The 27004-nt window shown below is 43.2% G+C and overlaps 1 protein-coding gene across 11 annotated transcripts in view; it reads right to left on the reverse strand.

Moving 5' to 3' along the window:
- Positions 1–1751: 1751 nt before the first annotated feature.
- TTC7B (tetratricopeptide repeat domain 7B) overlaps positions 1752–27004 on the reverse strand; it is a 326149-nt gene continuing 300896 nt past the window's right edge. For 9 of the 11 annotated variants that reach the window (XM_042858600.2, XM_005285389.5, XM_042858601.2 and 6 more), the window contains one exon: positions 1752–2781. In XM_042858600.2, the coding sequence (XP_042714534.2) occupies positions 2560–2781 (222 nt within the window). In that variant the 3' untranslated portion in view covers positions 1752–2559. Of the gene's footprint in view, positions 2782–10312; positions 10658–27004 lie in introns of all 11 variants that reach the window. The other 2 variants (XR_010601134.1, XR_010601135.1) reach the window with 1 other exon arrangement.

A 27004-nucleotide genomic window follows, 5' to 3' on the forward strand; every position in this document is an offset into this window, starting at 1 on the left:
ATTTCCTTTTAGTTATTAGACATGGGATCATATGGCTGTTGGGATCAAACATGTTTTAGGGTCTGAAAGGGGTCACAGACAGTGTACATTGTGAGCGGTAGCTAGTGGGAGGCTTCAGCAGCGGGATGACAACATGGAGGGATGACTAAGACATTGCCTAGGACAGCTGTCAAGGAAGAGAAAACAGGACCATGTCTAGTCAAGAGAAGAAAGCAAATGGGGGTGTGTGTGTAGAAAAGGGAAGGAGTAATGTGATGTTTCTGTGTTGACTGGGGTTGGGAGGGTTACGCCTGGGTTTACGAATTGGGAGCTACACAGTATAACAATGCACTTTACAGGGGATGTGTGTTCTAAGGATTAAGCTAACAGGTAAAATTTGAAAGCTGCCTCAATCTTATCGGCCACATGAAATAGAAAGAAAAAAAAACAGTGCACCACTGAGCATGGGGTTTGCTTGGGTCTCCTACTGTTGGAAAACACTAGAATGGAAGAGACAGAAGTGTCAGTAAAGGTCCTCTGTTTGCTCTAGAGAAAGTATTTGCCAGAGTCATCCACTATCTTATGCACATGCTGAACACTTTAAAATCACTTCTTGTGGGTGAGTGACAGACTGAAGGAAGCATGCTTTGTGCAAGCACCATTGATCACCTTGCTTAATGAGGAATCTGGAAAATTTCCCAGATTCAACATCTGCCCCATATTAGGGGAAAGAGGTGGACGAATCTGTTAGGACTGGCTCTTTTCTGTGCAGCAACTGTAGCTGATTCTTATCCACTTCCCCCCACCCCCACAGAAACTCTGGCAAACACTTCTGTCCACTAAGAACCTGGAACAATTGCTGCCACTGCCATGCTAGGAACATGCCACCAGACAATCGATTAGTGTGAGATCTTTGTGAAATAGGTGCAAAGGATGGTGAAAGCTGGGGAGAAACATTTAAGATATACTTTCCAAATACTGTAGGGTAAATACAGGCAAAGGAAACTTCAGAATAGGGCTGAGAACTCACTGTGTGAATATATGGCAGGGTTACAAAGTCTAAGGTCCTCCAAAAAGAGACAAGGTAGAAAAACTGGGTACTGATGGCAGATATCAATTTATATACCTTTCTAACATGTCAATCAATGTGGCAAAGTATTATTTAATGAATATTTCTGTTAAGGCAAGAAGACAGTCAGATATGGCAGACAGACCAATGAGCTCTCTGATTCCTAACACTTTGTTTTCAAAAGTGTCTTGTATAACTGGAAAAAGAAGAACAGGAGTACTTGTGGCACCTTAGAGACTAACAAATTTATTAGAGCATAAGCTTTCGTGGACTACAGCCCACTTCTTCGGATGCATATAGAATATAAATTTGTTAGTCTCTAAGGTGCCACAAGTACTCCTGTTCTTCTTTTTGCGGATACAGACTAACACGGCTGCTACTCTGAAACTTGTATAACTGGGTTGATTTTAAATTTTTTTATATTGGTCCAAATTAACTCCATGTGTGCATTTACCATGGGTTGGAGTGGATATTTTTCTATCCTCTGGGGTGGGGTGGGGGGAGGGGATATTTTACAAGACTAGAAGATTAGGCAAAGATATCTGATGTGCCTCTTTTTCTCTTGACTGGACATAAGCAGTGCTAAAGGTGATCTTCTCAAGTCCAGATGGCCTCCCACAGGCCCAACATCAATGAGCTGCACTCACAAGTTACCAATTCCACTTCCTTTCATTGCGCTTTCAAAGAGAGGACAGCCACGGGGGCCATTTACAAATCTTTTTATTATTAACATAATCTTCCAAGTGTGAGTAATGTATAAGGAATGTCAGTAAATATTCCATTTGAAGCTTATTTTTACATATTTCCATCGATAAATAAACTCTGAATTCACATAAAAAAGTTACACTTAAATAACGAATATTTTCTTTTTTTGTAGCAGGCATACATTGGTAAAATATAAATATTCTTATACTCAGCCTTTGTTCTAAGTAAAGATAACAATTAGCCACACATCACAGTTTTTAACAACCAAAACCAAGAACTCGTCAACTGATTTTCTGGCCTGGACTAGTATAGAGATGGAAAACAGAAAATTCACAGTTTGACTTTAGGCCAAGATGGGTTGAGACGGAGGAGGAGAGAGAACAGTTTTCACGACAGGCTTGTTAAAAATAGTCTGCTCTGCCACTGAATTTTAATTCAAATATATTATTCTACATTTGATGGTGGATTCCATTATAATTTTTTACATAACACTCAGATGTCATCTAATGAAATATGGCACATTATCTATTAGAACAATATAATCAGGTTTCAGAACTACCATGGGGAAAAAATGTAGGTGATCTATGAGAGATTTGTTTTTGGTTAGTCATTTTTTCCTCACTAACATTAAAATATTGTATCACTTCAATGCTTTGTCAGGTTCCCCACAATAGTTAACAAATTTTGTGGGGTTTTCTGTTACCTCTGAAACCATGCTGCGTTATCAAAAAGACCTGTATGTTGTGTTTCCTCACCCTCAAATCCAAAACTTGAAACATGATGAACTCTGTAATCAAGATATTATCTCAGAGAATTCGTGGAATGATGGTAAAAGGGACGATCGGGCTGCTGGCTTCAAGCTCTAATGCTGTCAGGAAGCACTCTGTTGCTGCATCGTCATTGCCCTGAGCTTGTAGAACCTCCCCAAGACCATTCCATACCTCATGGGCTGTAGAATTCACCTGGACAGCATCTCTGAGAATCTTCTCAGCCAAACTATAGCGTCCTAATTGGTGAAGTATCAGAGCCTGCAATAAAGAAAATGCAGAAGTGGCTGAGAACACCAACATTAAGTACTGAACACTAGCAGTAGTAACATGAACAAGACTCTTTTAATAGGACTTTTACCAGACCCAAATTATACCTAGTAGCATTGAAAGAAGTGAAAATGGCTAGATGATTCAAGTGGATTAATGCATTTCACCATCTCTACTTTATAAACATGGGTTCAAATTCTACTTTTGATTGTAAGTGAAAATGAGTGTGGTGGAGTGATCTGAATCCTCAGTGCATATTGGTCTATTTTATAAAATCTCAGTAGCCTGGTGAAGAATTACTGCTGAGTAGAGGTGCAGGAATGAAATAGGATGTTCTTAAATTCACATTGAAGAGAACTGGCAGATCTGTACAAGCTGGCTGTAAACAATCAGTCCCCACACCTTCATGAGCACCAAGTGTGTATAAAAGTAACTGAAGAGTGTAGGGATTCTGTGCAATTGTTTAACCATCCATTGTAAATTCCTGGAGTTTGAATTACTCACTCTCTCCCCTGCCAACTACATTAAACTCTATTGTAAGCAGACTATTAACTGTACTATATAATACAACTTTTGAATTCTTGACTGTTGAGAACAAATTCATGAAGAAGAAAGCAAATAAAGTAATTTCAGCAATGGGTTTAATGCAGAAATGCAATGAGAGCTAATTTCTAATAGTCTAATGGATCTGCTGTCACAGAGGTACTGCAGTTTCATTTTTTGAGTTGTCAAGTGAGTAAGCACTCCCAGGGATGGTGATCAGTGGTTTAACTTACCACAAACAAGGCAGTTGTTCTTGGGATGGTATTCCCCCTCCAAGAGCGATATTTGAAAATTAGACCATCAAATTAATTCAGAAAAAGTGAAGCAGGAAGGAGTCTGTGGATGTTCTCTGCACTAAGCTGGTTTAGTGTAGCATTCTCAAGTTATAATTTACTGCCACCAAAGTGAATGAATAAAAGGACTTGATTTGCAGATGTAAGCTTCTCTTCCCAATTCATTTACAGAAATCATCCTTCTGGAAGCTGTGCATATTCTATCCTAGTTAAAAATGCTAATACTTTGTACATGAAAAATGATATATATGTGTGTGTATATATATATATATGTATTTTCAATATGGCAGATCCCATTTGCCAACTTGTTAAAAAAACAAACTGTACTTTTCAAGACCAAAGGAAGCAACATGGTCTTGTAGAGGTATTAGCCTGATTGATGGGGTACAGACTTAAACAAATTACATCAAATCTGCAATTACTTTCTATGGAAGGAGCACATTATATTTTTCTGATTATCTGCTACTGACATCAATTGTTTGGTAGCCATGTTTTACTTGAGATGTTAAGGTACTTGATGCTGGTGAAGGATACTGCATTGACAACACTGGAGACAGAAGTTAATTGTTTATCCACAAAACAGCTATTACATGTGCAGTAACAAGGGTAAGTCTTCACACCATGCCCATCAAGGCACGTTAGTCCTGGAGGGCAACACCTTACAGAGACAAAGAATAGTTCAATCTCCAGGCCCATTCACTCACTGGCTTCTCTGCTGTGACTGCCAACAAAGGTTCTGGTGGTTGTTTTTATGATGATGAATCCTGTTCACTGGAACCCAGTAGACAGATTACAGACTCATTTCATATAGGGCATCAGAAAAGATTGCTATAACATTTGATCATGATAGACTTAGGCTGAACTGAAACCCGTGATCCACAGATAAAAGGCTTCAAATCCCATTGTCAGTCTTCTGACTCATCATAAACCCATCTAAAAGGGAGACCAGATGCCAGAGTTTACTGGGAATATCCAATTTTTGCAGGGGTACCCCAAACCAATTATACTACACTTGGATTTTTTTTTTTTACCAGTTTAATAAAAATTGGCTGATCAGTCCATCTCCAGTGTTACAGGATTTCCTTCTTGCCTCTGAGGTTCCCAGGACCTACATGCTGGATTCCTCTGCTCTACCACCTACCTACTGGTCTCTTAATTTAGTTATGTGCAAATTACAGCACAACACAGTCTGGGGACTTTACAATCTCCAGAGTTTGCTAGTGCTGGGTTTTGGAATATTTTGGCCATACTCAATGTTAACTGGACTCAGTTCTTTTAAAGCACTAAATCCCCAGATCACTACATCCCAAGCCTGGGAAAGCTCAGAACTGTACCCTATTTGAACATGGGCCTTGCCTAAGTCATGGAATACTAATCTGAATACTAAACAGACACAGGTCTCCCTATATTCTGATTATATCAAGGAGTACAACCTCGCTTCTTATCAGATCATTTCTGCCCACTGCTCTGCCAATGAAACCAGGCCACAATATTCTGTTTGTGTGCTTCCTTCATAATCATCTTAATGATTTATTCTACACTGCCCCATATGCACAAAATGCTGTTTTTGAGTTTTCTCTCAAATCCATCAGCCCACGGATGGTATTTCATTATATGTCTGTACAATGCTTGGCACAATAGGGCCCCAATCCTTTATTGGGGCTCTATGTACTACTGCAGGACAAATATATAATAATTCAAGCCCCTCCCTATGATCCAATAGTGTCTCCAGGTCTACTCAAATGCTGATAATTAAGACATCTATTTAGACTGAATGTAATAAAACATCCTTAATCATGCCATGTGCTAGACCTTGTTGAGTAATCACATAATCTTATTTGTTACCCCACATTTTCCCTCCCCCTTGCTACTCATTACTGTATCATGACTAATACTAGGTTGTAAGATCCTAGGGGCGAGGGTAATATCTTATCTTGGTTTTGAAAGGGGTCTAGCACACTTATTAATATTTTCCAGTGGCAGTCCTGTTCTTTCCAGATCTACAGAGCAAGAACTGATTCAAAGATTTGCACTATGCTTGCTTCTGGGGAGGCCACTTCCTTGGACTTGGAAGGGGGAAATATATCTGTTTTCTCCCTTACTATGGCCCTACACCATGTAAACAATTCAGGGAGAATCATCTTGGCTTTGGAACTTCTGGTGGACTCCAGGCTGCTGTGACTTGCTCCCTTGACAAATACTGTGCCCACTCATCCTCATTTCCTGAGATGGACAGAGACAGTAATGTCAAATCCAGCTGTTACAAAAAAAACAAAACAAACCCATGATATTGACTAATAAGTCATGAAAGTAAAAAGAATATAAGCTTTTGGGCTTTTTTGTTTGTTTTCTGGATTTTGAGCTCTTAGCGTTCATGTCTTCAAGCTTTTCTCTACAACCCCAAGGGCTAGAAGCTTATTTTTAAACAATGAAAGCTGAAATTATCACAGTTACTTGTCTCCAGAGCTGGGGTTTTAAGAAAAACATGAAACACTGCAAGACAAGGAATGAAATCACTACAATTGGCAACACTTCAGAGAAATACTCTCCTCTTCAATGATGGAACCTTGGTGCACTGAGACTTATATTTCTCTGAATGGTCACTGCTTAGGAGAGCTGGAGATTTGACCACTGACTGAGTTGTCTTGTCCTATCTGGAACAGGAGCCATTCTCAAGGGGAGAGCTATTTTAGTTTCCTCTGTGTTTACTTGGTGTTAAGTGGAGCAACTTGACTTTCCTTGTGGCCTGTAAAACTTTGGGAGAGGAATGGAGAAGAACAGAGACAAAGAACTGATGAAATAATAAAACTGAAACTAGGAGGGGAAGAAGAAACTAATGGAGGAAAAACTCTTCACAAGCACCAGAAAATATGAATTCAAGAGCACAGCAGTCAGGACAGAAGCTGTACACGCCAGTTCGTTTTCGAGTGCTTGTTCATGTCAATTCCAATTAAGTGTGTGTGCGCCGTGTGCACAGCAGCCAGAAGGTTTTTCCCCTACCAGTATCCGTCGGGTCAGTCCAGGTGATCTCTGGAATGTGCCCTCATGGTGCTGGATATAGGGCCCTGCCGACCCGCCATCCCCTCAGTTCCTTCTACCGCCTGTGACGGTTAGCCGGAATGCGCGTATCTCTTGCTTTGGCAAGCGACTCTTTTAGCAGTTTGAACTTTCAACTCATGTATATAGTTAGATCATATAGTAGTAGTTAGCGTATGTGTTTCATTTGGGGGTTCCTCCCACCCCCTTTCTTCCCAGTAATGGGGCATACTTGGCTTTAAACCCTGCACGGCATGTGGCAAGACTGACCCACACACTTCTTGTCTGAAGTGTTTGGGGGAAAGCCGCCAAAAAGAATGCTGTAACATCTGCAGGGGATTCCATTGGAGGACGCAAAAGGAGAGGGGACCAGCGTCTTAAGATCCTTGTCCACACTTGGACCCCGGATCAGCAGAGCCGGCATCGAGCACCTCATCTTCGGTGCTCAGTGCGCCAGTACCAGTGACACCTGAGTCGGCGCTGAGGAAGGACTCCACCAGAGACTCTTGGCACCATCATGGCTCCTTACATAGGAGCTCCATGCATCCCAGTGGGCGGCACCGTTCCCATTCCCTGGTGCCCCAGAAGAAAAGGAGACCCGAAAGGGGCCACTCCCCTGTGCCCAGACCTCCACAGAAGGAGCCCATAGCCATGGGACACACGTCAGGCAATGGCAGTTTGGCCCCACCAACTAAGGCCTTGTCGATTCCTGCCCCCACCTGGGACCAGTCGAGTCCGGGCCCACAACACTCCCTGATCCAGGAGAGCAGTGACCTGCAGTTGCCATCCACACTGGAGGTGTTTGAGGGAGCGGGAGACCTCATCGCCCTTACTGCACCATCCTCCCCACCAAGGCGGGATAGGTCTCCGGCATTGGTCTCAGCGGCCCCTGTGAGACCCCCAGTGCCATCCAGCAGCAAGCCAGCAATGATACCGTGCCAGTCAGCACCATCCCCTCAGCACCATTCACTAGCACCTTTCACCAGCGCCAACATAGGGCAGCCACCCCGGTCCCCGTCACCGATCTCCACTGCTCCTCCGTGGTCCTCCTATACAGAATCCTTGGAATCAGAGTCATACCGCTCTAGGAGAAGCAGGAAATCTAGGTCCAATAGGCACAGATGGCAACCCTACCCAGGACCGTAGCCAGGTCATTGGCAAACTCCTACCCAGGGGCCATTCTGGACACCCTGGGCTTTCCGCCAGGGACAGAGTCAAAAGTCCTATTCAAGGCCGGCATTGGTGGTCTTGGCTTTGTATGTACCAGCGACATATCAGCAGGACCAAGCATTTCCTGCACAGACACCAACCGCGCCAACATCGACACTCTCAGCACCAACCGTGCCAGCACTGGCAACGGATCTCCGAGCTCAACAAGATCCCCTTGGCGCCGAAGGCAGGGAACAGAACCTGCTCCTAGTTAGGGCTTTGTCCTTGTCCTTGCCTGACAAGGTGGTGGCAGGAACATCGACAGCCCCTGGCTTGAAGGACAGTAGAGTGCTTCAACAGCTGCTTAGAAGGGTGGCACAGAACCTGGCAATCCAGGCGAAGGAAGTTGTGGAAACATCAGACCCCATGGTGGACATACTTGCCCCCTCGGGTCCCTCCCTGGGTGCAGGGGGTGCACATTCAGCAGGGAACCACAGTGGTGAAAGGAGCAGAACATGGGGCCCTATGCCGGCAGCTCCTCCAGCGCGGCTGTAATGTCCCCAGCTCTGCCCTCAGCCTTTCCATGCAGCTGCATCTCCTTGGGTCTGTACAGCCACGGTGGAGGAGGGAGCTGGGGGTGCTACCGGTACAGCCGTGCCGGAGGAGCTGCAGGCGTGGGGCCGTTCCTTTCGCTGCTATGGTTCCTGGGAGAGCCCTGTGGTTCAGTTCAGTGCTGAGTTCTGTGAAAGGAGCAGAGCGTGGGACTGCTGCTCCCAGGAGCCAGCGTCCCGTGCTGGAAGCTCTTCGGGCCCGGCTGTACTGGTACCACCCCCAGCACTGTCCTCTGGTGGGGCTGTACACACCCCAGGAGATGCAGCTGCAGGGAAGGGCTGGGGGGAGTCACGTTGTGAGGTCACGTGCCCCACTTTAGCTGGTGCCCCCCCTTGTGTCCCTCCCATGAGTTACCCACCCTCCTGTACTGCTCTGCCACTCATCAAAACTATTTGTGATACCACCAAAACTCAGACCCCAGCCTCTTTGCTACCAATGGCAAAGAGGAATGAATGAAAGTATTTTGTTCCCTCAAAGAGGTATGAACATCTGTATACCCATTCCCTGCCGGACTCCTTGGTGGTAGCTGCAGTGAATGAGTGGGAGTGCCAAGGCTACCAAAAAATCAGGAGGCAAAAAACCTGGACCTCTTTGTGAGGAAAATGTACTCCAGCTCCGTATAGCCAACCACCAGGCCATCCTCAGCAGGTATAATTACAACTTCTGCGGAGTGATGGCCAAGTTCACAGAGTTGTTGTCAGAGGACTCCTGGGCAGAGTTTCCCTCCTTGGTAGAGGAGGGCAAGCTCATTGCCTGAGCATTGCTGCAGGCAGCCCTTGATGTAGCAGATGCGGCCACCTGCACCATGTCCTCGGGGATAGTCATGAGGAGTAATTCCTAGCTACAAGTTTCAGGGTTCCCATATGAGGTCCAGCAGACAATCCAAGACCTCCCCTTTGAGGGTTTGGCCCTCTTTTCAGAAAAGACTAATTCACAGCCTCATAGCCTTAAGTTCTCGAGGGCCACCCTCAAGTCCCTTGGCTTCCACACTCCGGCTAATCAACAAACATTTTAAGCTGCAGCCCTCGCCTCATTTTTACCATCCTCAAAATATTACATTGGATTGCTGGGTACTCCTCACGGTAGAAAGGGAATACTCCCTTCAGTTCTCTGCCCACCCACCCTTCCACCTCCCTTCCCCATAGCTCTTCAGGGACCCCTCTCATAAGCAACTGCTCACACAGGAGGTGCACTCATGCGTAAAGCTGGGGGCAGTGGAAGAGATTCCTCAGGAACTGAAGGGCCAGGGGTTCTATTCCTGGTATTTCCTAATACCGAAAGCCAAAGGCGGCCTCAGGCCCATTCTAGACCTGCAAGAGCTCAACAAGTTCATGAAGAAACTGAAGTGCTGCATGGTCTCTTTGACCGCCATTATCTCTTCCCTGGATCCAGGAGACTAGTATGCCGCCCTCGATTTGAAGGACGCTTACTATCACATTTCAATCAAGCTGTCCCACAGAAGGTACCTCACGTTTGTGGTGAACCACAATCATTATCAGTTCACAGTCCTTCCATTTGGCCTGTCAGCGGCTCCTTGAGTATTTACCAAGTGCATGGCAGTCATACCTCCTTTCCTGTGCAAGAGCTGGTTGCAGGTATTTCCATACCTCGATGACTGGCTAATCAAGGGCCACTCCAAGGCACAAATGAGCTTCATAAGAGCTACTTTTGATGACCTGGGCCTTCTACTGAATGTACAGAAGTCAATCCTAGCCCCCATTCAGAGAATAAGAGTTTATAGGGGTGATGCTGAACTCTACGCAGGTGAGGGCGTACCTCCTGGAGTCACGTTTCCGGTTCCTCTGTGACTTAATATGAAACCTCATGCAGTTTCCTATTACCACAGCAAGGAATTGCCTAAAACTTGTGGGACACATGGCTGCTTGTACCTATGTGGTGCAGCACGCCAGATTAAGGCTCCGGCCTCTTCAGGCATGTTAACTTCAGTGTATCGGCCGGTTCGAGACTGTCTAGACGAGGTTGTCACTTTTCCTTGTCTGGTCCTTGGGTCCCTCCTATGGTGGCTCAACCCTCATGAGGTCTGTGCAGGTGTCCCCTTTGCCAGACCACAGCCTTCCCTCTTGCTGGTGATGGACGCATCAGCATTGGGATGGGGAGTGCACCTCAGAGACCTCAGAACTCAAGGCCTCTGGTCCCAAGCAGAGCACTCACTCCACATCAACGTCAAAGAGCTGAGAGTGATCCTTCTCGTATGCCAGGCATTCCAAGTTCACCTGGAGGGCAAATGTGTATAAGTTATGACAGCCAATACAACAGCGATGTTTTATATAAACAGACGGGGATATATGCTCCTCTTCCCTGTGCCAGGAATCCCTCAGTCTGTGGTCCACTATGACCCCCAGATCCCTTCTCACAGTACTCCTTCCTAGGCAGTCATTTCCCATTTTGTATGTGTGCAACTGATTGTTCCTTCCTAAGTGGAGTACTATGCATTTGTCCGTACTGAATTTCATCCAGTTTACTTCAGACCATTTTTCCAGTTTGTCCAGATCATTTTGAATTTTAATACTATCCTCCAAAGCAATTGCAACCCCTCCCAGCTTGGTATCGTCCACAAACTTTATAAGTGTACACTATGCCATTATCTAAATCATTGATGAAGATATTGAACAGAACCGGACCCAGAACTGATCCCTGAGGGACCCCACTCGTTATGTCCTTCCAGCATGACTGTGAAACACTGATAACTACTTTCTGGGAACAACAAGGAGTCCAGTGGCACCTTAAAGACTAACAGATTTATTTGGGCATAAGCTTTCATTGGTAAAAACCCCACTTCTTCAGATGCATGGAGTGAAAATTACAGATGCAGGCATTATTATACATGGTTTTCCAACCAGTTTTGCACCCACCTTATAGTAGCTCCATATAGGTTGCATTTCCCTAGTTTGTTTATGAGAAGATCATGTGAGACAGTATCAAAAGATGATGCGAGACGCTATACTAAAGTCAAGATATACCACATCTACCGCTCCCCCTATCCACAAGGCTTATTACCCTGTCAAAGAAAGCTATCAAGTTGGTCTGACACAATTTATTTTTGACAAATCCATGCTGACTGTCACTTATTACCTTATTATCTTCTAGATATTTGCAAATTGATTGCTTAATTATTTGCTCCATTATCTTTCCCGGTACAGAAGTTAAGCTGACTGGTCTGTAATTCCCCAGGTTGTCCTTATTTCCCTTTTTATAGATTGGCACTATCTTTGCCCTTTTTCAGTTTTTGGAATCTCTCCAGTCTTTCATGACTTTTCAAAGATAATCGTTAATGGCTCAGATATCTCCTCAGTCAGCTCTTTGAGTATTCTAAAATGCATTTCATCAGGCCCCAATGACTTGAAGACATCTAATTTGTCTAAGTAATTTTTAACTTGTTCTTTCCCTATTTTAGCCTCTTCTGATCTTACCTCATTTTCACTGGTATTCATTATGTTAGACATCCAGTCACCACCAACCTTCTTGGTGAAAACCAAAACAAAGAAGTCATTAAGCACCTCTATCATTTCCACATTTTCTGTTATTATTTTTCCCTCCTCATTGAGTAATGGGCCTACTCTGTCTTCCTCTAGCTTCTAATGTACTTGTAGAATGTTTTCTTGTTACCCTTTATGTCTCTAGCTAGTTTGATCTTGTTTTATGCCTTGGCCTTTTTAATTTTGTCCCTACATACTTGTGTTAGTTGTTTATATTCATTCTTTGTAATTTGACCTAGTTTCCACTTTTAGTAGGACTCTCTTTTGATTTTTAGATTCATACTATTATCAAATAAAGGACTCATGCTTATCAAATGTGTTACATTTCTGTTTGCTTATTTAGAGTGGATTTGAAGTATTGTGATCTTAATTTTTTTTAAATTTAATGACAACTTGGTCGGTCATTAGTATTTAAATGTAAAAATATAGTGTTTCTCCAGAAAGCGTCCTTCAGCGATTTTGAATTATAGGTGCATAGTAAATAAAAGGGTGACGTCAGCCTTCAGTATATGATTAAAGTGTTTCAAAACACAGTATCTGTTTTGGCAAAGAGAAAAGGGATGCACTGGAATATAAATCATGTGTTCCCAACTGTAGAGCTTTTGTCTACTAATTTCTCTCGCTTTTGCTAATAAAAATAATCTTGAAATAAAACATGTTCTTCACTATCTGACATTCACAGAGAGAAATTCCTCCTTAACTTTTTTAGCAGCTTTATTATCCTGAGACTATTATGAAGAAAACATGGTCGATTATATTGTAATAGTGTATGTGATCACTCACCTACGGAAGCAGACTATTTATGAACAAAACAATGCCTGCAGTCAACATTTTATTTGTTCATCATCTATCAAACAATTTTTTGCATTGCATGTCCATTCCTGCCTCTCTTGCCTTCATTATTCAATCACTAGCACATTGAGAAATTTAGCTGTGTATTCCGTGTAAGCTCCTGATCCTAGCATGTTATTTCTCCCCCGCCCCCAAACATGCCAACTTGTTTCCCCTGCTGCAAAACACTTGTGAGAACAAACAACCTCCTGCGTGGCAACATATTTTTAAAAGAACAACTTTGGTGTAGTTACTTACTGAACTTTATATTGCCAGTCTGCAATAATGAACACAAGTGGTTGTTAGTGCATCTCTGAGTGTTTATAAACCCCTTGAAAAATGACTGACCCTTTCTAACAAGAATGTCCTTGGCTTTCGTTTAATTATTGGTTGCAGTTGTTGATAGAAAAAATATGGAAAGCGATTTAAAAAAACCTCCACAGTTGATGGATGGCTTTTACCCAAACGAAAGCTATTTTGGGTTATTTTTTTACACTTTGCAATCTTGTGACATTGTACCATAATTTACATTTACAGCTGATGTGAACAGTACTAGACCAGCTTCAATAGAACATACTGGCATTACGAATTAATTTGACTATAATGAGTGTACTCAAACAAAGCCCCTTACTGATTAAATGAAAAGGCAAGTTATTTTATAGATGACTTAATTTTATAACCACATCTGGAAACGGTACGGAGAGTGCTATATCTATAATCACAGCAATACCCATTATAGCTGCAAAAGCTACAGGCAGGATCACTGTAGGGAGGTATTCCACTTCCCTCTGGATACTAGCACTGCAGCTATGTGGGTAGAATTCACTAGAACCTCAGAGCTGTTCATGTGGGGACAAAACCTAAGTTTGGGGGATGAACTATCTAATAACACATCCTTTTAATCTCCTCTCAATTTTCTCCCATGAGGAAGCAGCACAGACAATGTGATCTGTTTCCCCCCCTCTTTTTTTCTAAAATAAAAGCCACATCAATCTCCTAAATGAATCAAAGCATGAATTAGAAAAGGAGGAATCTGCTCATTCAAGACAATCCCTCAAAAACACAGGAATAAAACATACTATAGACAGTGTTGCCTCTGCATAGGATGAATTCTCCTATGTGGTTTATACCTCTTTCAAATGTTCACCCCTCTGTATTGTTATTCATTTCCAAGACTGATAGTATTACTTTAATTCTGCCTAGGTCTATTTAACTGTATTTTTACAGGCAAGCATGCTACCTTGTTTATAGTCTCAGGCTTGGTCTACACTACAAAGTTTGGTCGACGTAAGGCAGTTTACATTGACCTAATAATGCCAGTGTCTACACTACAATGTTCCTCTTGCCAATGTAACTTGTTCGCTATGTCAACTTAATAACTCCACCTCCGTGAGAGGCATAGTACTTAAGTTGACATACTTAGGTCGACGTAATGGCAGCGTAGACACTGTGTTGCTTATGTCAATTTACATGGCCTCCAGGAGGTGACTGCTCTGGTCACCGTTTTCAACTCCGCCTCCCAGCCTGGTACACAAGAACAAGCCCCTCCCTTGTTAAGGGGCTGCAATGTTGTGAAGGTTCATTTCCAGTTTGCTTGGTGTGGAAAGCTCACCTGGCAACTGCCCATCTGAGCATGCCGGCTACATGGTCCAAATGCACTCCTGCCTGGAGTGCACAGCAGGTCCGTGGGGAGAAGAGGCTGTGCAGGCACAGCTCCGATCCAGATGCTCACCCACCTCCCAGTGCCGCATGAAGGCCAAGGAGCTGCAGCAAGCGTACCAGAAGGCAAGGGAGGCAAGCAGTTGCTCTGGTGCAGCACTGCAGACATGCCGCTTTTACAAGGAGCTGCATGCTATCCACTGCAGTGACTCCACCAGCACCCACAAGTAGATACACTGGATGAGTTGCAGTCACGGGCCAATGCAGGCAACCCTGAGGACGAGGTGTTGGAAGAGGAGAATGGGGGACAGGCGTTTGGGGGATCCATGATTGGGGCAAGCCAGGAGCTGTTTGTAACCCCAGAGCAGTCCAACCATTCACAGCACTCTAGCACGGGCAAGCATGATGCCAGAGAAGGAACCTTCGGTAAATATGCAGTTTGCACTGATGTTGCGGGGACACAGCTTCTCATTTACTATTTTTTATTTGTACAAGAGGTAGTGAAATAACCAGTGGAGGTGCAGAGTGGCTATTTGCTTCTCATTGCCCGTCACAGCTAGGCAGAGGGGGCTCTTATACAGGAGGTGCAAACACTCCTAGAAACTGGAGTGGTAGAGGAGATTTCTCGGGAATTCCCTCAGGGCAAGGGATTTTATTCCTGGTATTTCCTTATACCAAAAGCAGGCTCAGACCTATTTTAGACCTGCAAAACATCAGCAGATTCATTAAGATGATAAAGTTTTACATGGTTGCCCTGGCTTCCATCATCCCTTCCATGGATCTAGGGGACTGGTATGCCATCCTCAAATTGAAGAACATGTACTTTCACATGTCCATAGTCCCGTCCCACAGGCGGTTCCTCCAGTTCATGGTCAACAACACCCATTATCAGTTTATGGTTCTCCCCTTCGGTCTGTCGGCTGCCCCTCGGGTGTTCACCAACTGCATGTCAGTTGTAGCTGCTTTCCTGAGGAAACGGTTGGTATTCGCTAACCCTATAGTCAGCCACTTCCTCAAAGGACTAGATAGACTGTACCCTCAAGTAAGACAATCGATCCCTGCATGGGATCTCAACTTGGTGCTGTTAATACTGATGGGGCCTCCCTTTGAGCCCTAGCAACATGCTGTGACGTTACTGATATAATCTGGGACCATATAGATCATTGTTGCAACCAAGGTCCTGTAGTGGCACGCAAATCTTGTATAAAGGGGGTCAAATGGGGTGTCTAAGACAAGGTTATGGTTTACTGGTTATGATTATGCTGTCTATATGTGTGTAGACATAGAGACAGCAATTTTGTAGTTGAAGTTATGAATATTGGCTCTATACTGTCTGTATTTCAAACTTATGCTATGCTGCTGGGTGACATCCCAGACAAACTGGTGTTAGCTCTGCCTAGCCTGCTTGATGGCCCATTAAGGACCATCAGCTATACAATGGACCCAGTGAGAGAGGGCAAATATGCCTTGAGACTCAGCAAAGTATGCAGGAACTTGCCCATGTGACTCCAGACTCCATTTTGCTGTAATTTTCCACAGTAAGAACAAAGAGGTGTTCTTACACCTGGAAAAGACTATATAAGGCTGATGCCTCATCTCCATCTTGTCTTCAATCCTGCTTCATACCTCTGGAGGAACTTTGCTACAAGCTGAAGCTTTGAACAAAGGACTGAGGACACATCCCAGTGGGGGATGTATTCCAGAGACTTGATTTGAACCTGCAGTTTATTCTATCGCTGCTACAACCCTGAACCAAGAACTTTGCCATTACTGTATGTAATTGATTCCATTTAACCAATTCTAACTCTCATCTCTATCTTTTTCCTTTTATGAATAAACCTTTAGATTTTAGATTCTAAAGGATTGGCAACAGTGTGATTTGTGGGTAAGATCTGATTTGTATATTGACCTGGGCCTGGGGCTTGGTCCTTTGGGATCAGGAGAACCTTTTTCTTTTACTTGGGTATTGGTTTTCATAAACATTTGTCCCCATAACGAGTGGCACTGGTGGTAATACTGGGAAACTGGAGTGTCTAAGGAGATTGCTTGTGAGACTAGCGGTTAGCCAGTGGGGTGAGACCGAAGTCCTCTCAGTCTGGCTTGTTTGGTTTGCCTGAGAGGTGAAAAAAACCCCAGCCTTGGGCTATAACTGCCCTGTTTGAGCAATTTGTCCTGAGTTGGCACTCTCAGTTGGGTTCTGCCAGAACCGCATTGTCACACATGCTCTCACTTCTCTACCTTTCCTGGCAAGTAGCATTCCTGGTGGCTATAACTTTGGTCAGGAGGGTGTCTGAGCTTAAGGCCCCGACCTCTGAGTCTCCATATACTGTCTTCTATAAGGAAAAGGTTCAATTGCTGCCCCACCCAGCTTTTCTCCCAAAGGTAGTTTCACAATTCCACGCAAAGTAGGACATATTTCTCCCAGTTTTCTTTCCTAAACCACACGCCAATAACTGGGAGCAAATGCTTCACTCCCTGGACATCAAACGAGTGCTAGCTTTTTATATCGAAAGAACGAAGCTATTTAGGAAATCAACACAACTCTTCATCGCAATTGCACAAAGGATGAAGGGGCTTCCAATGTAATCCCAAAGAATATCCTCATGGATCACGGCTTGCATCAGTGCATGCTATCACTTGGCAAAGATACTTGCCCCCGCTCTGACAATGCATTCCACAAGGGCGCAGGCATCCTCAGCGGCGTTCCTGGCACAGGTCCCTATCCAAGCCATTTGCAGGGCAGTGACATGGTCATCGATACACAACTTTACATTGTACTACGCCATTACGCAGCAGGTGGGAGACGATGCTGCAGCCTATGACTCGCTGAACTCTGACCCCTCCTTTTAGGAACTGCTTGGGAGTCACCTACTTGGAATCAACTTGAGCAAGCACTCAAAGAAAAAATGGTTACCTACCTTCTCGTAACGGTTATCCTTCAACATTTGTTGCTCATGACCATTCCAAGACCCACCTGCCTACCCCTGTCAGAGTAAGCTGGCAAGAAGGAACTGAAGAGGTGGGGGGTTGGCAAGGCCCTATATACACCTCCATGAAGGCGTGACTCCCGGGGACTCCACAGATGACCCAATGGGAACTGCTAGGGGAAAAACCTTCCGACGACTGTGCTCATAGCGTGCATAAATACTTGGAATGGACATGAATAACACATCCCAAAGAACAATAGTTATGAGAAAGTAGGTAACCGTTTTCCCCCCGTTAATCTGTTAATTAGGCAGGCATCATTACAGCACACAGGCCAGCAGCATATGGACCCAGTCTGCATCCAGACGCATGTTCCCTTTTCGCCTCTGTTACCCTCAGAAGTGAGGTATCAACTAAAGTCACCACTGTCTATGGGGAATGTTGCCAGTATTCAGCTCAATTGCCCAGACAGGTGCCTGTGTACTCCCCTGGCCTTGTGCCATATTTTCCCTTCCCCTGCCATGACTGTACTCATCATGGATGGGACAGCCAATGTGCATATTGAATACCTGGCCGAAATGAAAATGTACCACTTTACACTTGCCTGCATTAAAGGGAGTGATTTCAAAATAACCGGGAATTGTTTCTTTCCATGGCTTCCAGCAAGGTTACTTGAAAGGAATTGACATATTCCACACAACAGCTCCTCTGGTGGCTCTGGAAATACTACAGGATCAGGCGTGTTGTGTTTGTTATGCTCACCACAATAGTGCAGAGCTGTGAGGGATCCATGATTCTCTGGAGATGGCGTACGTGTGGTATGCTAGGCTTTTGAAAACAGGCACAAAATATTATGGGATGTAGATGAAATCAGGGGAGGGAGAAAACTCAATCATGGGTAGGTCTACCATGCAATTAAAAACCCATGGCTGGCCTGTGCCAGCTCACTGGAACTTACAGGGCTTGGGCTAAGAGGCTGTTTAATTAAACTATACATGTTCCGGCTCAGCCTGGCACAGGCTCTAGGACCCTGCCAGGTGGGAAGGTCCCAGAGTTCAGGCTGCAACCAGAGCTCAAATCTCTACACTGCAATTCAGCAGCCCCTTAGCTGAAGCCCCGTGAGCCCGGGGCTAGCCCCGGGTGTCTAACTGAATTATACACACACTCTTTCAGGCAAGAATAAAAGTTCAAAGTTAGGGCTGTCAATTAATCGCAGTTAACTCACGCGATTAACTCAAAAAATTAATTGTGATTAAATAAATTAATCATGATTAATCACAGTTTTAATTGCACTGTTAAACAATAGAATACCAATTGAAATTTATTAAATATTTTGGATGTTTTTCTACATTTTCATATTTATTTATTTCAATTACAACACAGAATACAAAGCGTATATTATTTTTTATTACAAATATTTAAACTGTATATTTAAAAGAAATAGTACTTTTCAATTAACCTCATACAAGTACTGTAGTGCAATCTACAAATGTAGGGTTTTTTGTTACATAATTGCACTCTAAAACAAAACAATGTAAAACTTTAGAACCTGCAAGTCCACTCAGTCCTACTTCTTGTTCAGCCAGTCACTAAGACAAACACATTTGTTTACATTTACAGAGATAATGCTGCCCTCTTCTTATTTACAATGTCACCAGAAAGTGAGAACAGGCATTTGCATGGCACTTTTGTAGCCGGCACTGGTAATTTATGTGCCAGACATGCTAAACATTTGTATGCCCCTTCGTGCTTCGGCTCCCATTTCAGAGAACATGCTTCCGTGCTGATGATGCTTGTTAAAAAAATTAATGCATTAATTAAATTTGTGACTGAACTCCTTGGGAGAGAATTGTATGTCCCCTGTTCTGTTTCTGCCATATATTTCATGTTATAGCAGTCTCGGATGATGACCCAGCACATGTTGTTCATTTTAAGAACACTTTCCCTGCAGATTTGACAAAATGCAAAGGTACCAATGTGAGATTTCTAAAGATAATTACATCACTCAACCCAAGGTTTAAGAATATGAAGTGCCGTCCAAAATCTGAGAGGGACGAGGTGTGGAGCATGCAGTCAGAAGTCTTAAAAGAGCAACACTCCAATGCGGAAACTACAGAAGCAAAACCACCAAAAAAGAAAATCAACCTTCTGCTGGTGGCATCTGACTTAGATAATGGAAATGAACATGCGCCGATCCACACTGTTTTGGATTGTTATCGAGCAGAAACGGTTACCAGCATGGACGCGGATGTCCCCTGGAATGGTGGTTAAAGCATGAAGGGACATATAAATCTTTAGTGCATCTGGCATGTAAATATCTTGCAATGCTGGCTACAAAAGTGCCATGCAAATGCCTGTTCTGATGACATTAAAAATAAGAAGAGGGTAGCATTATCTCCCGTAAATGTAAACAAAATTGTTTGTCTAAATGATTGGCTGAACAAGAAGTAGGACTGAGTGGACCTATAGGCTCTGAAGTTTTAAATTGTTTTGTTTTTGAGTGCAATTACGTAAAAAAACCTCTACATTTGAAAGTTGCACGTTCAATACAAAGAGATTGCACTACCGTACTTGTATTAGGTGAATTGAAAAACACTATTTCTTTTGTTTTTTTACAGTGCAAATATTTATAATAAAAAATAAATATAAAGTGAGCACTGTACACTTTCTATTCTGTGTTGTAATTGAAATCAATACATTTGAAAATGTATAAAATATCCAAAAATATTTAAATAAATGGCATTCTGTTATTGTTTAACAGTGCGAATAATATTTTTTAATCGCAGCCCTAGTCAAAATGCAAAACAAATTTCAATTACCCAAGCCACAGAACTAATGATAGAAAAATGCTTTACATACTGAAGATGAAAAACTGAATCTACTGATGTTATTATTGGTGAAGAGCAAAGATAGAGGAACATAGAAGATGTCAGGCCAAGATTCTAAAAAACAGGACCCGTAAAAAGTTAGAATTCTGAATCCATGTTTAAGCATCTAAGTAATTAGCCTTAGAGCAGAGGTGGGCAAACTATGGCCTGCGGGACCATCCTGCCCGGTCCTTGAGTTCCCGGCCGGGGAGGCTATAGCCCCCGGCCCCTCCCTTGCTGTTCCCCCTCCCCCGCAGCCTCACCTCACCTCGCTGTGCTGCCAGCGCTCTGGCCCGCCGCTCCTGCTGGGCAGCACGATGGCGTGGCTGGCTCCAGCTGGCTGGTGGGGCTGCGAGCTCCTGCTGCTCTGAGCGACATGGTAAGGGGGGCAGGGAGCGGAGGGGGTTGGATAATGGGCAGGGGTTCTGGGGGGGCAATCAGGGGACAGGGAGTAGGGGGCGGTTGGATGGGGCGGAGGTTCTGGTAGGGGGCGGTCAGGTGATGGGGAGCAGGGTGGGTTGATAGGCGTGGGAGTCTCGGGGGGGGGCTGTCAGGGGGCAGGGGTGTGGTTAGGGGTCGGGGCAGTCAGGGGACAGGGAGCGGGGGGGGTGTTGGATAGGGTGTGAGGTCTTGGGGGGGCCGGTTGGGGCAGGGTCCCAGAAGGGGGCGGTCAGGGGACAACGAATGGGGGGGTTGGATGAGTTGGGGGTTCTCAGAGGGGCAGTCAGGGAGCGGGAAGTGGGAGGGGGCAGAAAGGGGCAGGGGCCAGGCTGTTTGGGGAGGCACAGCCTTCCCTACTGGGCCCTCCGTACAGTTGCGCAACCTTGATGAGTTTGTCCACCCCTGCCTTAGAGTGAGCAGTGGCCCCAGTAGAAAAGCATGACCCTCAGCAGGAAAATACAGATTACACTGCTCTACAGCCAAAATGCTTCTGAAATAAATGTAGTCAAACTTTACTAATTCTGGGTCACTGAGAACGAAAATGATGCTTAAAATTGTTGATTGGCTCTAGTTTTCAAGATATGCTATTGGGTCAGTATATACGATCCTTGACTTGGGAATGGCGGAGGATAAGTGAGTTATAAAGGGAAGGGATCTCAATTTAAACCAGAAATGACTAAAATACATCTTTGACTGGATCTATGAATAAATCTATGACTGGGTTTGGACAGTACTTGCTTTTTAGGCAAAACAATGAATGAGGCAATCTGAAGCTGGTATTGCGTCATACATGATATGAATTGCATCATGTTATTCCTAGAAGTCATGGATGATGCAATCATAACAAAGCTTACATCACTCTGCTGAACAAATTGCCCTACATCAGCTCTAGAAATCAAACAGTGTCGTGGTCTCTTATTTGTCAGTGTTTGGTTTTCCAAAGGGACGCATTTCTGTTTAGCCAAAGTGAGCAGAGATGCCTCGTACTTGTGTGAACAGTGCAGATAACTTCTGCTATGTTTGTGGTGAAGTGACTTTTGCATCACAAAAGCGCAGTATAACCACTATGGTTAAGAAAGCCTATCACCTTTATATTGGCTGCAAAATTGGAGATCAGGACAAGAGGTGAGCCCCACACCTATGCTGCAACACTTGTGCAACAAATCTTCGCCAGTGGTTGAACAGGAAAAGGAAATCTATGCCTTTTGCAGTGCCAATGATTTGGAGAGAGCCAACAGATCATACCAGCAATTGTTACTTCTGCATGGTGCCTCCAGTTGGGAAAGGTGTGTCAAAGAAGAAAAAGTGGACTGTGCATTATCCAAACATTCCATCAGCTATACGCCCAGTACCCCACGGAGAAGGACTGCCGGTTCCTGATGCACCAGAATCATTCTCACTTGAGTCAGACGAGGAAGAGGATGAAACTTCTGGTCCTGAACCATCAATGTCACAGGACCCACATTTTCTCCCATCCTCCTCCTCTGAACCCCACCTCATAACACAAGGTGAACTGAATGACCTAGTCAGGGATTTGGAACGACCCAAGAGTAAGGCAGAGCTGTTGGACTCCAGACTACAGCAGTGGAATCTTCTGGCAGGTGATGTTAGGGTTTCCATGTTCCGTGACCATCAAAAGGATCTCGTCCCATTCTTCTTCATGGAAGGTGATCTTGTAGCCTGCAACAACATCGATGGTGTGATGGCAGCCCTCAACATCGTTCACGATCCAGATGAGCAGAGACTGTTCATTGATTCATCGAAGACGAGTCTTAAAGCTGTTTTACTGCATAATGGCAATGTTTTGCCATCAATTCCAGTTGGTCATGCAGTCCATATGAAGGAAACCTATGACAACATGAAACAACTTTTGAGGTGCATAAACTATGATCAACATCAGTGGTGCTTTGTGGCGATTTGAAGGTTGTTGCTCTCTTGCTTGGTCTGCAGACTGGATACACAAAGTACTGCTGTTTTCTCTGCGAATGGGATAGTCGTGCAAGAGATTCCCACTACATCAAGAAAGATTGGCCACTCCGACAGTCATTGGAGCCTGGGAGGAAAAGTGTTCAGCATCCACCACTTGTTGAATCAAGGAAGATTTTGTTACCACCCTTACACATCAAGCTGGGTCTGATGAAGAACTTTGTCAAGGCCATTGACAAAACACAAGCAGCTTTCAAGTACCTCCGTGGAAAATTTCCAAGGTTAAGTCAAGCTAAGATAAAGGAAGGTGTCTTTGTTGGTCCTCAGATTCGTGAACTTCTTCGAGATGACGCATTTGACCATGCACTGCGTGGCAAGGAAAAGACTGCATGGAAAGCCTTCCAGTTAGTGGCAATAAATTTTTTTGGAAACAACAAGGCAGACAACTACAGGTTGTTGGTGGAAAACCTCCTCAAGGCATACAAAAGTCTTGGTTGCAACATGTCACTAAAGATACATTTTTTGCACTCTCATCTAGATTTTTTTCCACCGAACTGCGGAGCAGTGAGCGACGAGCACGGCGAGCGATTTCACCAGGACATTGCAACAATGGAGAAACGCTATCAGGGCAAATGGAGCCCATCAATGCTTGCAGACTATTGCTGGACAGTGACAAGAGATGCTCCATTTAATGAATACAAGAGACAAGCCAAGAAGCGCCGAGTAGACACTGAATAGGACTAAACTATGTACATAATAGTTTTTTGCCTTTTGTTTCATAATACATTTTATTTATATAACCCTTTTGCTGATTTTAAAAGTGTTACATAAACAGGACAGGTGAAATATTATCATGTAAAGCAGAGGTTCCCAAACTTATTTGGCCTACCGCCCCCTTTTCAGAAAAAAAATTACTCAGCGCCCCCCTTTTCAGAAAAAAAATTACTCAGCGCCCCCCTGGAAATCTACCTTCTTTAAGCGAACAAACAGAAAGATGCAGTGACAAATTTGTGTTCTTTTATGTATCTATATTTCTACCTACGTCCTACAATATAGTAAAGAAAGATGTGTTATTAGAATATCGCCCACGACATCAGGTATACAGTGGTTTTTGCGTAAGATGGCAAAAGACAACCAAACTAAAATACTAATGAAACTAATAAACTGGGTTTTGTTCTTTGCTCAGCATTAGATATATGTATTTGATATTAAACTGTCAAATATCAAACTAAATTTATCAAGAAATAATTAATTAAAAATAATCAATATGCAATTAAAAATCAGTTAATAGTTTTAATTTAGTTTGCCCTTATTTAAATAATTGTTCCTTATTAACACACGCCTTATTTACCAATTAACACAGATGATTCGATAGATATAAATAAATGTTAACAGTTAACAGTTTTTTTAAGATTTCATTCCCGTTTTCGTTAATATTGTAATAAAAATATGACAAATATATTGACTGTACACTTCAAATAGTACTGTACTGACACAAGCCTGCTACGATTTTATTATTAGTAAGCACTAGAGACACAGAAACGTACGGTAGATATGTAAGAAAATGTATAAAAATACTCACGTGTAAATTGCTGTTTTATTGAAACAACAATAATACAATTTGCTTTGTATGTGATCCGTAATCCGTAAAGATGGAAGGTATTGAATATGAATAAAAAATTTTAAATACTTATTGCACTATTGTTAACTGCTTTTTACACAATTAAGAAACAATCTAAATTAGATTTCATACATGTCGCCTATTTATAGTATCGTATTGTAAACAAGTCATTACACGCACATATTCCTGCCGATGCATGCTGGACTTCCCGACAATGCGCAACACGCTCGCCTGCCAACACTTGCTTGTTAAGAGCTGTTGGCGGACTTGACACCTGATCGGTTATAATTTGTGAATTTATTTGGAAAATAAAGTAATCACTACAACTTTAACTCTATGTTACACAACAGATGAAACATGTATGAACGGTTTTTCAAAATTTTCTTATATTCTTTCTTTATGCTTCCACTGCCCCCTTATTTTCATTCAACGCCCCCCAATTGCACCCGAGGCTACTACTGCCCCCTGGATCGTTCCAGCGCCCCCCAAGGGGCGGTATCGCCCACTTTGGGAACCTCTGATGTAAAGCAACCATAAACACATGAAAAGACCTAGGTTTACAATTTATGATTAAAACTCTACTATCTACACAATATACATAGACATAAAATGTAAAAACTTAAATATCTTAGAAACAGTAGCCAATCAGTTGTTTTAATTGTCATATTTGAATTCAGCACATCAAAATACATAATAAATAGCACATTTTATCTCTGAAGCAGAAGACTTCTCAAAAATTGTAGACCAGTGTTACAGCTATGGATTTAGAAGCCTAACTCTAAGGTCCCTGTTTTTGAAAAGTGTGCCTTCAAACAAAATTCCTACTTATGGACAGACACTAAATTAAGAATATGAATTTCCTAGCATTAGTCATAAAAAATTTGATACAGTCCAAGAAAAAAAAGTGAAAAATTATAAGCATAGCTGATGTGAAAGGAAGGTGTGAAACAGTTTAGGGTCCCAGCTGCTTAAATTAGGCCTCCCCAGAGTCTACCTTATGAAGGGAATGTCAAAAAATATTCCAGAAGTTGTGTACTGATAGTAATATACTTAGCACTTACATACTGCTGTACACCTTCCAAGTGCTTTGCAAATATTAAATAATCCTCACATTACACTTGTTAGGTAGGTAAATAAATATTTTCTTCTTCTTTTTAAATATGGAGAAACAGAGAGAAGTGAAGTGATTTGCCTGAGGACACACAATGAGTCATTACCACAGCCAGGACGGGAATTGAGGAGTTTCTGACTCCTAGGCTTATGCTAAACTCAGTAGACCAAGCTACCTCCTGTGTACTTTGCATAATTGGGCTGATTTTTTGCTCCTGTTCAGTCTGCATTATCTAAATGACCAGAAGGTTTTCCTGCAGCTCACCAAGTCTAGTCTCATCCCTTTAAAGTTACATTTACAAAGGTTATACGTATAACACAAGATTGTTATGCAGCTTCCCACAAAATGGAGTGCTGACAGTGTGTCAGAATAGCATGAATAGTGTAAAATGTAGAAGGAAGATAGGGATATCAGTTATGCTAACTAGGTTTTATAAGTAAGGCTACAATTTTGTCATGGGAATTTTTAGTAAAAGTCATGGACAGGTCACTGGCAATAAACAAAAATTCACAACCCATGACCTGTTCATGACCATGACTATAAATACCCCTGACTAAATCTTAGCTGGGAGGCCCTGCAGGGCAGTTGCTCTGGGGGCCTCTGGGGCCAGCCCCACTGGCTGCTGCTCTGGCTGCCCCCAGACCACTGCTCAGGTGGTCCCTGGGGCCGACTGCACTGGCTGTTGCTTGGGCGGTCCCCGGGGCCACCCCAGCAGCGGCCGGGGTGGCTGTCCTCAGGGCTGCCCAAGCAGTTGGCCCTGGGACTTATGTCATATCAAGATTAAAGGGTTTTACACATACAAATCAACCTAAGTTGTGGTGTTTTTTTAAAAAAACAAACCCACAAGATTTGAAGACATTAATGAATTTCTTATGATATTTAAATCTAGTACAAAATAACGCAAAACGTCATATAACCACCACCTACTAGAATTACTAATTAAAAACAGAGGCAGTTAAGTACATATTTGATGTAAAGGACAGCTATAAATGGGCAATGATTTCACGGAGCTAAAGTTACAATAACGTGAAATTAAACTGCTTTATGTAGTTTCAATAAAAGCTTTTATATAAAACAATAAGAAAATACAGAGGCATGATTTTTGGAGATACTGATTAGAAAACTGATCACGTGAATGACTAAATGCTCCAATGAACAAATCAGCATACAGTATGGACAGTAGCAAAGTTACAGATATGGCCATTATGTTCTAAAGTGCTGTGCCAAAGGGTATGTGAAAATTACACATTGTCTGTGACAGTGCATTTAACAACATATAACTGTAGGTTCCAATCCTACAAAGAGCCAAGCAGGGCCGCCCAGAGGATTCAGGAGGCTTGGAGCAAAGCAATTTTGGGGGCCCCTTCCATAAAAAAAAGTTGCAATACTATAGAATACTATATTCTCGTGGGGGCCCCTGCGGGGCCCGGGGCAAATTGCCCCACTTGCCCCCCTCTCTGGGCGGCCCTGGAGCCAAGCACCTTCCTTCAAAGAAACTCCACACATAACAGATCAGGCTGGCACATTGTAAAGGCCATCCTGGTGGACACTTTGTACTCAGGTTATCTATGTCAAAGAGCATGCTGGTCACTATTTATCTGTCTGGAGTTCTTTGGAAACATAACTGAAAAAATAAAGAAGGCTTTGTTTAAAATACGACCATATTTTTCAGAAACATTTTTTCATTTATGTATGGGTATTAC

This window comes from Chrysemys picta, chromosome 4, assembly GCF_011386835.1.
Source record: "Chrysemys picta bellii isolate R12L10 chromosome 4, ASM1138683v2, whole genome shotgun sequence".
NCBI classification, from domain to species: domain Eukaryota; kingdom Metazoa; phylum Chordata; order Testudines; family Emydidae; genus Chrysemys; species Chrysemys picta.